This window comes from Lagopus muta, chromosome 13 (assembly GCF_023343835.1).
Source record: "Lagopus muta isolate bLagMut1 chromosome 13, bLagMut1 primary, whole genome shotgun sequence".
NCBI lineage: Eukaryota > Metazoa > Chordata > Aves > Galliformes > Phasianidae > Lagopus > Lagopus muta.
In genome coordinates, this window is record NC_064445.1 from 2,022,208 (window position 1) to 2,036,699 (window position 14,492).

At 57.0% G+C, this 14,492-nt stretch overlaps 1 protein-coding gene across 5 annotated transcripts; it reads right to left on the reverse strand.

Moving 5' to 3' along the window:
* Nucleotides 1–836: 836 nt before the first annotated feature.
* DRP2 (dystrophin related protein 2) lies at nucleotides 837–13,301 on the reverse strand. 5 transcript variants are annotated; one of them, XM_048959743.1, is made up of 23 exons: nucleotides 13,200–13,293; nucleotides 10,387–10,520; nucleotides 9,848–10,004; nucleotides 9,538–9,658; nucleotides 9,059–9,327; nucleotides 8,748–8,894; nucleotides 8,406–8,484; nucleotides 7,883–7,943; nucleotides 7,577–7,638; nucleotides 7,303–7,377; nucleotides 6,372–6,573; nucleotides 6,133–6,218; nucleotides 5,444–5,601; nucleotides 5,192–5,358; nucleotides 4,981–5,092; nucleotides 4,629–4,765; nucleotides 4,299–4,364; nucleotides 4,034–4,099; nucleotides 3,755–3,898; nucleotides 3,023–3,260; nucleotides 2,822–2,942; nucleotides 2,662–2,751; nucleotides 839–1,947 (listed from the first exon to the last, which is right to left on the reverse strand). In XM_048959743.1, exons 1-23 carry the CDS (start codon nucleotides 13,290–13,292, stop codon nucleotides 1,931–1,933), a joined length of 2,802 nt encoding a protein of 933 aa, XP_048815700.1. In that variant the 5' UTR covers nucleotide 13,293; the 3' UTR covers nucleotides 839–1,930. The 5 variants fall into 5 exon arrangements, with proteins under 5 accessions (XP_048815703.1, XP_048815701.1, XP_048815700.1 ...); XM_048959742.1 differs by having other exon boundaries at nucleotides 840–2,161; nucleotides 2,662–2,748; XM_048959741.1 differs by having other exon boundaries at nucleotides 840–2,161.
* Between the last annotated feature and the right edge of the window lie 1,191 nt (nucleotides 13,302–14,492).

Here is a 14,492-nt window from a genome sequence, read left to right on the forward strand (position 1 = left end):
AACAATGCTGCTCTTCCACTGGGCCTGGCAGCTCCTGCTGCCTCCCCTGCCCCAAATCACCACTCAGCCTCCAGCCAGGTCCTGCTGAGCTCTGTTGGCTGAGAAATAAAGTCTCTTCCCTGGCACCGTGTGCTGGATCTGTTCCTGGACATTCCTGGCATCCCTGATCACAGCCCCCAGCTCCTGCCATGCACTGAAGCCTGCAGCACAGGGGTGGGAAGGAAGGTACTTTAAACTCCTTTCAGGGCTGCAGCTCTGGTGTGAGAGCTGCCCCAACACTCCCCTGCCACAACCTGGCACCATCGACCCATACACATCAGCCTTCCACCATCGGTCAAGGCTGTGTGTTGGGATGGAGGTCTCAGAGCCCTGGATTGGCCCGCAGCCGGGACTTCATTATGGACACTGGACATGGGATAGAAAACCAGGGAGAGAAGCTGCAGCCTGAAAAGGCAGAGGGAGAGGACTGCCCCACCAAGGGTCCCTGCTGTCACCTCCTCCTCTCTGGTACCATCCTTGCACAGCCAGCGTCCCAGCTGCTGCATGGCCCCAGACTTGCTGGAAGAGGATGGATGCAGATGGTGGGCAGGGGATGCAGCTGCAGCCAGGTTGCCTGCAGCTCTGCTTGCAGTTTCTGCTCTGCCCCGGCGGTGACACTGAGCAGAGGGATGTCCTTGGCCCTGCAGGAAGGCCTGTTCCAGGATGGCACAGCACCAGGCGTTGCTCTGGCTCTGGGGGTACAGTGGAAAACAGCATGGAAAGAAGAGGCCGGCACGCACACCGGAGGCTCAGTATAAATACAAATTTATTCTCTTTCCAGAGCAGAGGTGGAGAGCAGCAGCCAGGACAGCAGTACGTGGTTATCAGAGCGTCAGCCTGCCCACATTCCTCCCTGCTGCCCTCAGCACAGCCCAAAACCTGCACCCGCAGGACAGGCACACAGCTCCCTACAGTGAGGATCTGCACCAGTTTGCCATAATTCCGCCTTTCTCTTTTTATGGGGATGCCCTGATCTTGTGCAGTAGCCATACTCCAAGGGTGCCATATACCTGTTGCCATGTCAGCATCCCTCCCTGGGGCACTGAAGCAGCTCTCACCTTGTGCTACGGCCAACCCAACACCTCCCTCCTCTCCCCAGGACAGCGACCCACAGACCATTGGGATGCTGGCACCGTGTGCCACCCACCAGGCCCACACCTCCCCCATTGCTTCACACCTTTGCCAAAGTGCCAACCCCACAGCACGCAGCTCCCTGCTCCCCAGCATGCTGCCTTGGTCCAACAGCCCTCCTCAAACACAGCACATCCAGCACAGCCAAAGCCCCATCCCTGCAGCACGCAGAGATGCACAAACACACAGCCTTCCCTGCACCCTGGCGTGCCCAAAGGCTGCTCCTTTCTATCCATTCCAACCCTTTCCCACTGCGGGGCACCCACAGCACCTGACTCTGCAGCTTTCTCGACATAACGCAGCCCCTGATCCTACATCACAGCCCAACATCCTGGCAGCCCCCAGGATGCTCCCCAGGACAGCAGGTGGGACAGAGCCCTGCTGCCAGCCTGGCCCCCCAAGCTGCCCCCATATCATCTCACCAAGACAGGGAAGGGGCCCTGCAGGAGCAGGAGTTGGGCTGGACCGAGAGCGAAGTGCAACTACACTCAGTGTTAGGGTTTAATGGCATGAGTCCGTGAGAGTATTTAAGTACAGAATATATATATAATATATAGAAATATATGCAAATTAAATGATAAGGCTCTGTTATAAAGATCCTCCCGAGATAAGGCTACTAGTTGGGCTGAAGCTCTGGTGTGGGCTCGTCCCTACCCCACAAACCCAGCACCTCTCAGAGTCCCATCCACAAGGCCGGCAGTCGACTGCTGTTACAGAGTTGGCTCAGCCCCTGGGAGGCTGCTCGGTGGCTGCAGGAGCGTTATGGTGCCCAGCACCCTAAAGGGCAGAACCAGAGAGGAGCAGGTTGCTGAGCTCTGTGTGCCGTGCAGCTCTTCCTTCTGAGCCTCTCTGCGAGCAGTGCTGTGACCCCACAGCCCCGATGTTCCCCTGAGATCTCCTGCAGCTCATGAGCATGGGGAGAGGAGGGGGCGAAGCAGCTGGGCAGTGGTTAGGCAAAGCCTCTGGAGGTGTTAGATAAGGGAGGTCATACCTGCAAGAGAGATGGGAAGGGAGGAGGTGTTAGAAGGTGGGGGTGGGACGGGGCAGCACTGCCCTGTGGCGTGTTAATGCTGGCACCAAGCAGCATCTCCTTGGTGTATGCATGGGCATTCAGCGGGCGGTCACAAAGCAGCCTCACCCCCATCCCAACCCCAAACCATCCCTGCTGGAAGAGCTATCCTTGCGCAGCCACGAGAGCTCATACTGCTGCTGTTCCTCTCCTGAAGGCGGTCACTGCAGCCTCGCTGCCGTCACTCTGTCCATCCGCAGCACAGAGCCCATAGGGCAGAAAGGAGCCAACACCTCTGCCCAGCCTGTGGCTCTGAGTGCTGTCCTCGCAGGTGGGAGGGCTCCTCCTCATCCTCTCTGTGCTTGTGGCAGTGGGGGATCGGTCGATGCGGGGAGGGTGGGATCGGGGCAGGGCTCCGCAGGGGAAAAAACCTCATCTGATGGAGCAGTAGGACGCCAGCGAGGGGGATTTCACCCGAGTACCTCGAGAGTTGGGGAAGGCGCTGCGCAGCTTCTCCATGATGTCCTCCAGGCACACGCTGACTTCTTGTGTTTTGGCTTCCACCTCATCTGCTGAGGGAAAAGGCCGGGCTGAGTGGTGCGTGCATTTTGCAGCCATCAGCCAGGGAGCTCCAAACCTCACCTGCTGCTTCGGTGTCAGGGGTGTCGTGCTCCTTATCCCTCGCCTGGCCGCCTTCAGATTGATGTGGAGATGAAGCCAAGGAAGATGCTGCTGAACCATTGCCATTTGACTCTGCTGGAGGCTGGAGGGAGAAGGGCTCATCGCAAACCTCATTCCATCCTCGTTCTGCACCTTATGCCCACCCCGAGCCCTGCTCTGTACCTGCAGCAGCAGCTCCCTCAGCCGGTGCAGCTGGGACTCCAGTTGCTTGTTGTGATCCTCAAGGATCTGCATGCGGGTCTCCAGGCGGCTCTTGTGCTGCCGGAGGATCCGTGCCTCTGCCAGGAGCTCCTCGTTGCGTGGGTCCTGCACCAATTCGGGGGAGCTCGTAGCCAAGGTTGGGGATTCCACTGCCTCATCGTGCTGCCACTTCAAACGCCTCAGCTCTCCCTGGAGGATCCTGCAAGGCAGCCCAGGTCAATCCCACCACTCTCCTTTCTGGAGGATGATGCAGAGATTGAGCCCCCCGGAGGCTTTGCCTGCAGCTCCACTTCATTGGGATGGCAGGCAATAGGCACCCAGCTGCTTCCTAGAGGCTCAGAGCAGAGGCAGGGAAAGCAAAGCCCTCCTGCTGTGCTCGGCTGTGATCCAGCAGCATCTCCACCATCCACCAGGAGCTCAGAGAGGAGAGAGGCAGCTGTGGCCAGGGCCCACTTGAAACAATTCAAGAGGAGTACTTGGGTTTCAAGAGGGGGAACACATTCTAAGGTAGGGCAGGAACCTTTTGAGGAACAGAATCTTGGAGAACACCAAGGCCTCACTGAGTTCAGTGCTCCCCAAAGGCTTCAGGACTCATCCTCCAAACCATACCCCACACTTTGGGCCAAGCTGGGTTTCTCCAAGCCCTCGCCTTAGACTCAAGCCCCTGCTTGAAGAGCTGCCCGTGTCCCCAACCTGTTTTCATCCTCCAGGTGGGCCAGGATGCGCTCCAGCTCCCCCTTATCATCCATGGGCAGGCTGCCTGGGACCTGCTGGCTGCCCGCAGGCTCCCGGTCCGTGATGGGGCTGGAGTGACGCAGCAAGTATTGGTCCTCATCCCTGTTGCAGCAAGTGGAGGAAAAGTGGTGAGGAACATTGGAGCTTAGAAGTGGCTGCAAGACCCTTGGATAGGTGGGGGTGCCCTAGGAAGGTGGGGATGGAGCCACAGAAACATGGAGAAGAGGCAGAACTTACAAGCTATCATCAGGGGACAGGCTGTCACTGAAGAAGGAACAGTTCTGGTTTTCCATCTCTGCAAGCCTGGAGGAAATAGAAGTGGCTTGAGACAGCTGGAATGTCAGCTGAATGCACTCTAATTGCAGCAGTCCCTGGAAGACCTCTCTCTGTCCCCAGCGGCAAAGCCACTGCCAAGAGCTGACACACAGCATTCAGGGAAGCATCTGCCCCCCAAACTCCCACCCCACTGCAGCCACACTCTGTGCCACAGCACTGCTGGTACCTGCTGGCAAAGTGCTCAATCCGAGAGTGCGTGTCAGCGTGAGGCAACATCGGGGAGGAGGCTGGTCTGGAAGGAAAGAACACAGCAGTCAGCAAGACTCGTGGTCCTTGCTCACAGCCAGGGCTTGGAGGGGCTGCCCTCCTGCAATAGCTTAGGGCTGGGCCAGTGCTGAAACAAACTGCCTCCATCCCTGGGCAGCACCCCCACATCAACCCTTGGCCAGCTCCCTCTATCCTTGGCCATCCACCTCTACCCATCCCATAGCCTCCAAGCAGCATTCCTGGAGATGCCACCTCCCTTCCTTGGTGACACAGCCACCAGCACACTCACGTCTCAGAGAAGTCAGCCTCCAGCACGGACTGGACAGGCAGGTACCCCCTCTGTGGGTGCTTGCTGAAGTACTGCTTGGACCGAAACTTGTTCTTCAGCGTGGTGGCAAAGTCCCTCATGTTCTCACTGGAGGTGGTCTGCGGAGAGAAGAACGTGGCTGAGGTGCTGGTTGGCATCCTCAGGTAGGAAATGCCCTTTGGGATGGGCGTAAACCCAGTGGAGGCAGAGATAGGTCTGGAAGTGAGGAGGACACAGCCCTCAGAAGGCACGGAGGGGCAAAATCAAGCAAGGTAGACATTGGTGGGACAGCATCAGCCTAAGCATTGCCACTTGTGGCAGCCCAGCCCCATACCGGGGTGTAGTACTCCATGATGGGGTAGTGCAACTTGTTGCCCTTGCTGGCTCGCCCAGTGAGGAAGCAGGTCTGGCAAATATCCACGTTGAACTGCTTCAGGCTGCGGTACCTGCAGAGATCGGGAGGTTGGAGGGAGAAGTGGAGGCAGAGGAGCTGCTGTGACCCATGAGGTACCCGTGAGGTTCCAAACTTACACCCCAGCCCCTACCTGAAGCCCTTGATGGGGCACTGCCGGCACACAGAGCACTTGGTCTGGTGCTTCACCTGCTCTGCCATGGTGACGCGGTGCAGCACGGCCAACCACACCATAGACTGAGGCTCCAGGTTGGCCCACTCCAGAAACTGGGCTGCCTCGATGGCAGGTTTCCCATGGCTCTGGGGAAGGGATGGGAGGAGATGCTCAGGGCTGGAGCCACCCACCGTAGGGCACCGACGGACAGACGGACACCACAGCACTCACGAATCGGAAGCAGCTGCGGATGCTGGGCTCCACGTTGCTGCCCCCAAACGCCGCCACCTCACCCAGCTGCCGTGGCACCTGGATGGCCTCGTGCAGCAGCACACCCAGATGCCTCTGGTCACACAGCCCACCTGCATTTGCCACTTGGCTGAAGAGGTCTGCAAAGGGACAGGGAGGGGACAGCCCTGTGAGATGCATGGCTGGCAGCTGGGCTCTGCTACAATCAGGAGGGAAGGAACCCATTGTTGATTAAGTAACTTCATCAGCTCCCAATAACCAGTAGCTGAGAGACCTCTTGAGTCATCGCTCCTTGATTTAACCCATTGGTGATCACATCCTTCCAGTGTCCCACTGCAGTACCACAGTTAAAATGCAGCAAAAGGGCTCACATTGACATCAACACATCTGCCCGGCCATGCACCCTGAGCTTATCCCTTGAGAAGCACCGAATAACTGCTGTCCCGTGGCATTCTCTACACTGCTCCATGCAAGCAGGACCACGCTGCACCCATGGCTGTGCAAAAACACCTTCTAATTTGGGTGGCGTAGGCGTGGGAGGGAGTGAGGGGAGGTGATGCAGGCAGATTAGTCACTGCACAAAAGCTGCTTCTCTGCTCTTTTTGGGAAGCGAATGGCTAAGCCAGAAAGTCAAAGCACTCCCACTTCCCCCAGCTTGCCAAGGAACTCACACTGAAACTTCTCCTTGACCTCTGTCCCACACAGACATGCAATGCCCGTCTTGAAGGAGAGAGCCCTCATCTTCCCACTGCGGCCACTGCAAAGTGAGATATAACACAGGTGGATTTTTGGGCAGAGGGGTCAGCAAGGCAAACCTGCACCAGCCAGCCCCATCCTGACCAGTTGGGGCCATTTTGCAGCTCCCAAGCACAGCAGCCCCAGCAATGGGGGGATGCCTCAGGGCCGGTACCTGTCAAAGACGTTGAGCAGCCAGTTGAGGCTCATGTCCACGCAGAGCGGCACGTTCACCAGGATGCCCCGCTCCTCCTCCAGCCTCTCGTAGAGGGAGGTCAGGCAGTGGATGACCTCCACCACATCCATCGCGCGGTCGCTGGGCTGCAGGTCGTGCTCGTTGAAGATTTCCAGGGCCGTGGCCAAGGTCACCATGTCCACTGAGCAGAGAGCACAGGCAGAGGGATCAGAGATGGGGGGGAAATGACTTGGATGGGAACTGAGAGCAAGGAGACAGAGCTCTGCTGCAGTAGGGAAGAACATGGACGGCGTGGGCACAACTCCTGGAATGGCTCTCTCATTGTGAACCCCACCCCAGATATTCACCAGCCTCTCAAGCCACTTTCTGTGTCATTTTCCTTCCCTGCTGCCATGGCTAAAAGCAGCAGTCCCCTCAGGTACTGGCATGGGAGGGCAAAGTTTGAGGTGTGCTGAAGCCAATGTGCCATTTCCACATTATAACACGGTGTGGGAAGTTCTCCCTTCTCCTGACCCATCTGGTGGTTGCACCAGGGATCCCAAATTCACAGATATGGCTTTGCAGCATCCCTAGCCCTGTTCAGCACTCACTGCCCTGACAGTCCCATCACCCACCTCCTTGCCCTTCTCAAGTGGATATTGAAAGAGATCACATCACTTCTGGAACAAGGAGATACAGACAGCCAGAACTGATCAAGGAGCACAGGAAAGGGCTCTTTATCCCTTTGCTCTCTGATCCCTTTGACTCACACCCTAGCCCCAAGGCAGACATCCTGCTGTGACTTCGCTCAGCTTCCCAGCCTTGGGCTCATCTCCCAGCACATTCCTGGTGGGCTCCTGCCTCTGACAAGAGGCTGTGCTCATTGAATGCCTCTTCCAAGGAGATCCACCAGCAGGGAAATCCTACTCACATCGCAGGGCTTTTTGCACCCGCCGCAGCTTCATAGCTGTCCGATAGGCTGAGAACTTGATGTTGTTCAAATCCGCTGCAGTAACACAGGAAAGAAGACAAAAAACACAACTAAATATCCTTGTCTCCAGGGCAGGAAGCAGCAGCTGCTCTCAGACACAATGCCCACCCAGCACAAGCCTGGCTCAGCCTCACACCCAGTTGCATTTAGGGCTGAGGGCATCTCACATTGTTCCACATGCAGAGACAAGGGGTTTTGGGGACAGGCTCCTCACCCAGCGTCTGGTACAGCTCTGTCATCTTTGGGTGGTCCCAGCACGTGGTCTGTGCCTGGTGGCTGGAAGCACAGAAGGAAGCCAAGGTGTCAGGCTGGGAATCAAGCACCCAGAGACAAGGAAGTGACCATGGGATGATGTCCCCTGTGCTGGTGCCACAGGCTGCACCCCCAGGACACAGCAGAATAGGGGATGCCCAGGGGGTTGTACCCATCACTGGGGCAAGGCTCTGCTGGTCTCAGCTGGAGCTCAGTGCCTCCCCCAGCCCACCCCCAGCTCCCGTTGCTGCCACAGAGCACAACTCACTTGATGTAGTATGGCACTTTGTTGGGGGAAATGGCTCGCTCCCAGGGAACCTGAACAGAGGCTGCAAGGAGAGAGGAGCAGAGGTCAGGCCAGAGCTGGGAGCTCCCTGGGGTCAGTGCTGCTGACGGTGGGTGCTCCCCAACCCCCCATCTTCAGGTGCTGGCAGAGGTTAAGACAGTGCCCATGAGAGACCTCAGGAAGATGAGGGCTCATCCCATGCTCATCCCACCCTAAAGGAAAGAAGCCTTTCTGTGACCCTCCCACCACCCCACAGGCATCTTATCAGTTCTGGCAGCTGAAAATATCATCCTTCCTTCCCCCCAGCTTGGAGAATGAGGGCTGTAGAGGAACCAAGTCTCCATTGAGACTTGTCAGCCCCACAGGGCTCAGCGTTGCTGCTGCCTCCTGCACCGGGTACAAGATTTATGAGGTGTGCTGCCTCAGCTTTCGGGACCCAAGGACCCAAGGACCTGCACCCCATGCTGCTGTACCCCAGCTCAGCCACTGGGACCTGCCCACGTACAGGAGAGGAAGTGCTGGGAGCCCGGCCCGAAGTCCCGGTGGGCATCTTGGAGCTGCTTCAGGCGTTCGTTGATGGAGGCCTGCAGGATGGACAGAGGAGTGTGATGGCACCCGTTGGGCATTTGGGATGGCAACCCCATTTGGAAAGTTGATGGATGGACCCAGATGTGCTTCAAATCATCTTCCTCACCTGGATTTCACATTGCTCAGCCTTCAACCTCCTCCCACAGGCTGGGGAAGTACAACCCAAATCTCCATCCCACCCTTATGCATATTTTCACAGATGTCAATGCAATCAGAGCAGTTAATGACCCCCATCAGATCCCACCTCGCTTCACGTCACCTGCAGCTGCTTCCAGCGGGTGTTGATCTGCTCCAGGGTGCGAGAGTTCTCCATGGACAGGTGGACATCGGAGATGGCGAGCTGGTGTGCAAGGTCATTGACCACCTTCACCCCATCCTTCATGGGAGAGAGCTCCTCTTTGAAGAGCTGCGGCACCACATCCAGGTACAAGGCAGGGGAGGAAGGAGAACCAAGATGTCAATACCCAGATGTGATCCTTCTGCTCCAAGCTGGGAGCCAGCTGGGGTCAGCTGGCTGCTGCCCAACCCTCCTGCAGACCAAAGCCGGATCCTTCTCAGAGCCACAAGTACCTTGGTCGACTGGATGTGCTCTGGCAAGGAATCAATGAAGAGGTCCCCGATGGGTTCCCAGGTTTCACGCACGCTCTCAGCCTGATCCAGCGCTGTGCTGAGCTCCTCCATGGCCCCTTTGATCTCCAGCAGCTGCTCCAACGTCCGCTCGATGTGCCGGTGCTGGTCCACGCAGCGGGCTGTCAGCTTCTCCCACAGCTCGCTGGCCACGTTCGCCTGCTTCCAGACGAAGCGGCTGATGTTCTGGATGCGGTGCCGGGGAGACACATCTGAAAAAGCAAAGCAGGTGAGGCACACAGAGGGCAAAAATGAGAGCCGAGGACAAAAGCACAGCTCTATTTTCTACCAAAGAATCAGACAAAGATGATGTGCTACGGCAAGAGGCAGAGCAATCTGTGTCACACCAGCCACCCCCCTCCAATCCCACAGTCCAGCCCCAGAAGGGCCATAGGAGAATGAGGAACGAGGGCTCCACAGACCTTTGCTTTCTGAAGTTGGCTCTTCCAGTTCCTCAAATGGATGCTGAGAGAGGAAAGCCTGCGCTGACTCTAAGACAGAGTAAATGTACGGCCCCCGGGACTTCACCTCTTCCATGAAAGCCTGGAGAGGAGAGCAGGGCACAAAGGAGATGACAGGCTGAGCTGGAGAATTACATCCTGCTGCCCTTTGGCTGAGGGCTGCAGTGATTTATTCATCCAGTGCCCACATGGGCCACCTGCAGAGACTCCTCAGTGACATCAGGGCCATGGGTGCAGATGCATGCCCTCAGATTGGTACATGGGGACGTACCGCGTGCGTCTCCTTCTCCTGCTGCACCAGGAGCACATCGCCACGCAGGGGCAGCTGTGCCGACAGCTCCTCATCCTTCTGGCCCAGCCAGTCGATGATCTCCTGGAGGGGGACCTGCAGCTTCCCACTGTGGTCAGAGAACGCCTCCAGACGAGCCCTGGAGGAGGGCAGTGACAGCGTGGGGTCACCAGGACAGGGCAGTGGCCCCACAGAACCCCCAGCTATGGGGACGCTGTGTCTGCAGGTAGGTGGAAGGTGCTGGGCAAAGGATGCTCTGCAGACACCCCGTGCATTGCAGCTGGCAACAGAGCACCCAAGACTGTGCTCCGGGCAGCACAGGGGGCTTGGCTCTGTGTCTACACAGCTGAGCAGCTTCCAGGAGTCAGCAATGAAGCAAGAGGCGATTAACACGCCCCAGTTAAGCTGTCTGTCCTGCTGGCTGGAAGCTGCAGCCTCTGAAGGTTGAGCTCATATGGGTAATGAGCTCGGAAAGCTCCCAATGAGCACAAGCAGCCCACGGGGCTGGCCAGAGGTCTTACCGAAGGCTGTGAGATTTCTTTTTGATCTCGTTCCAACAAAGATTCATCTCCAGAGGGGCCTGGGGCCCAGCAGCACTGTCAGGAACCCGGGGGGTTACACACAAAGGTCCTGTGCCATCCTGAGAGCCTTTAACCTGTGCAGAAACAGAGCTGGCTGGGATGTGATGCCCAGAGGGAGCTGCCAGCACTCACAGCACCACACCCAGTGCCAGAAATGTGGGACTGCACCACTGCTTCTCCCCTACACCTCCCCAGAACCACCAGTGGCACAAGAGCTGCTCCGATGGGAGCAAATAGCAGCAGAATCTGCCCCGGTTGTGCACAGAGCTCCATCAGCAGCACAGCTGGAAAATGGGTGCTGTGCATCCTCAGTGAGTGAGCAATTCTACCCTAAGCCCCCAGCACTGCCTCACACCCATTTCCTCTAACAGTGGCAGTGAAGGCATCGTTGTGCTCGCTGACCATGCCAACAGGGGCTGGCAGGACCAAGAGCATCTCATGGGACTTGGGTGAGCAAGGCTAGGGATTTCCTTTCCAAAGAAGCATGCGGTGTGTACACACACACACACACACACACACACACACACACTACATTGCTACAAGCAAGGTGTCAATGTACTTTGTGCACAGCATTCACTCTCATGCTACTTTGCTACCAGAACTCATTTGGGGGCTAATTATCCCCAGGTGACTAATCAACCACAATAAACTGCGTTATCGCTTCCTAAACGGCCCATGCAACAGGCAAGCTTCTCCAGAGAAGGCAGCAGTGTTTCCAAAGGGAAGGTGTTAGTACTCCTTGCCTTGACAATGGGCTGCTGGAGTGCTCCAGAGCAGCAAGCAGGGAGAGCCACCAGCCCCAGAGCTTGGCTAAGCAGTGCCCACTGTGTGCTGGCTCTCATGGAGGAGCCAAACCCAGCTCTGCTAAGTTTGCTCCTTCCAAGGGCATCGAACGCCGGTTTGCAGGCTGCTCCCCCGCCCTGCTGCTCCAGGAGCACTGAGAAAAGAGAGAAACCTGTCGCCCACAGAGCTCACTGCGATCTTGGGGCCATACATAATGAATCACTCGAGCTAAAACTGCTGCTCACACATGGGGAAAAATAAACACAAACCAACAGTCTGCCTGCGCAGCTCCTCCTGTTGCCAAAGTGAGTTGCCACTCAGGGATGCCAAAGCAGGAGAGCAGCTCTACCTGTATGCAGTGCAGCTTAGCAGCAACCACAGCCCTTCCAGCCCAGGTGTTCAAAGCCCACAGAACACTGACTACAACCTGCGGATCAGCCAGTAGTAGTGGCCAGGCATGGGCCACCTACCCCCCTAGGACGACCCCTTGCAAGCAGGCAGAGGGCAGAATCATTACCATCTACCCGAGCATCCCCTGAGCACCCCTTCCCCAGGTCTGCAGCAGCCTGGGCCCACATCCCCCTCCACCCCACAGCAGGATTCTTCCCAGGACTCACGCAGGCTCTGGTGATGTCTCCTGCCTGCTCGGGGTGCAGCAGAGCTGCTTGGAGCAGACATTGCCTCGGTTCTGCTGTGCAGCAGCGGCTGCCCGGGAGGCAGTGAGCACAGCTGTGAGCACAGCACAGGGCTGCCCCAGCGCTGACCCCCCAGGAATCTGGAGGGGGGCGGCTGTGCCTCCTCGCCAGCCTCAATCCCAGCTTTGTGCCTGTGGCATTCCTGCAGCCTCCAACCTGCCTTAACCCCCGGGGTGCCATCGCTGCACACCCCTCACCCTCTGAGGCTGGGGGGCACACGAGGGTCATTGCCAGGGGTAGGGGTACCCAGGTCCCAGCAAGCTTTGACAACCCAGAAGGCGAACCTGCCCTTCAGACTTAGCCCCAAGGTGTTCTCCATGCCCCGGCTCAGTGCTAGGTGCCAGTAAGGATACTCCTGTCCATCTGGGTGTAAAGAGTTTGTTTTTGCCAGCAGGCTCTGGGCTGGCTCCCCATGTCCCCCACAGTCCTGCTGGCCAGCATTGTTCCCGTGCTCTCCTCCACCTACAGGGAGGGAATGAAAAGCTCCCTGTCTCCCTGCACATCTGACCGCTGGTGGCACTGCCAGCTGCTTCTCCCACTACTTTACCCATTCCCAAAACCCCCCAGCCCCAGAACCACGGGATGGAGCAAGGCTCAGCCAGCTGTGGCAGCCTGGGCAGAGTTCTCAGACTGATTGGGACAGCAGAGGAAGGCTGCAGAAAGCCAGGAAGGAGGAGACCCTGCTAGGTTGACACTGACTCAGAGTCAACACCCCACGTAGGGACAGAGAAAACCTCAGGTGGATGCAGCCCAAACTTTCACAGCCCAAACGTTCTATGATTCTATGATTCACACCTTTTCAGTAGGATCTTCTCCCCTCCACTCCTGCAGAGCTGCCCTCTTTGTTCCCAGTGCAGGTGAGCAGGAATGCTCAGGGCACAGCATCCTCAAGAAAAACAGCCCAGGAAGAGAACAGTCTCCTCCACCCCACAGCACCTCAGTCTTTGCTTCTTTATGCGCTTTCCAGCCCCTCCTTTCCCTCATCAAACATTCCTTTTCAGCCAAAGCTGACATCCTTCCCCACGTCCAAGGAAAACAAACCCATCCAAACACATCGGAGCACCTGGCAGCAGCAGCAGCAGCCCCTTGTTTCTTATTCCAAAGGAACATTTAAAAGCAGCTCTGCAGATTGTCCCTCGCGCTCTCCTTTGGGAAACACTTTGCAATCCAAGCACTGAAGGAGAGGTAACAGCCTTCACGACACACGAGGCAATGTGGGGCCGGGGTGGGGGTCCCCACTTGCTCCATGGGCACACACACTACAGGAGCTTTTACCTGGGACAGCGGGTGGGCAGCAGATCCACGCCGTGCCTGCTCAGCCACGCGCCACTCAGGACACCGCGGGACGACGAAGGGCCATTCCTGCATCACCAGGCATCCAATTCTTTCTTCCCCCCACTTCTTTGCACCTCATTATGTAATTTGCCATCATATTGGCCCACGCACGATGCTACGTTTAAAAAAAGCCCCGGGTTTCCCAAAGCACAGGAGATGCCTGCATGAAAAGCAGAGCAGGGAGAGCTCCCACCGCACCCAGGACAGACAATACCTTCAAACACATCATATCTTTGCTGTCGAATCCAGAAAGGAAATTTCCCAGCACCTCACTCCCTCTCCTCGCCAAACCGGTTCCCTTTTTACGCGCTTTTTATTAGGAGCCATAAAAGTCACAGTTTTATTCAATTTTTAAAACCTGTGCGACCATAAAGCGATCCAGCAGCAGCCCCACAACCGCTGTGCACAGCCAAACAAACCCTGCGGCTGCTGCTGGTTTGTTTTTATTGCCTGGGGTCCGACTGAGCCAGGACGGCAGTTTGCCCCATTGTTGACACTGCTTCCCCTTTATGCAGAGTGGATGAGAAGATAAAGCCCAGAAAGAAGCAGTGAGAGGTGCAGGAGCTCGGTGCAGGGCTCAGGGCTGCCGCTCCTTCTCCCCAGCCCTGTGTGCTTCCCCTGCCTTCCCCCTCCATTGCATACATTCAGAGAACAGCTTATCCTCTGATGCTTTTTTTAATCCCTTCACAATTTCTGCTGCCACAATTCTCCCCATCTCCAGCAGAGCAGCCCGCGCTGAGCTCTCCAATGCACACATAATGCAGAGTCCATCCTCTTCCCTTCCTGCCACTTGCACAAATGAGCATCACAGAATGCACACGGCAGCACCTTGCCCTGCTGCCTTCCCCAGCGCAGTCACGTCACAGCTCCAAATGCCTTTGGGGCCTCGTTGGGTAAACTCACCCATGGACAGGAGACAAGGACATCCCCTATTGCCAGAATAGCAGTGCTGGCAGGGGCTGAGCTGGCCCTCACCCTCCTGAACACTTCATGGATGAGAATTTCATCTCTTGGATGTGATTCTCAGGGCGCAAAAAGAGATTTTGCCTCAAATTGCCTCCATGGAATCCTGCTGAGCTCCAAGTGGGAAATTCATGGCTTTGGGTAATGAGGTTCTGCGACATCTCCCAACAGCCACCAGCCTGCAAGCACCTCAGGTTTCCACCAGCATGGAACTGCTTTTTGCTCAAGGATAAATCTCTGTGGCTGGGGTTGGTGCTGCTCTGCCCTCTG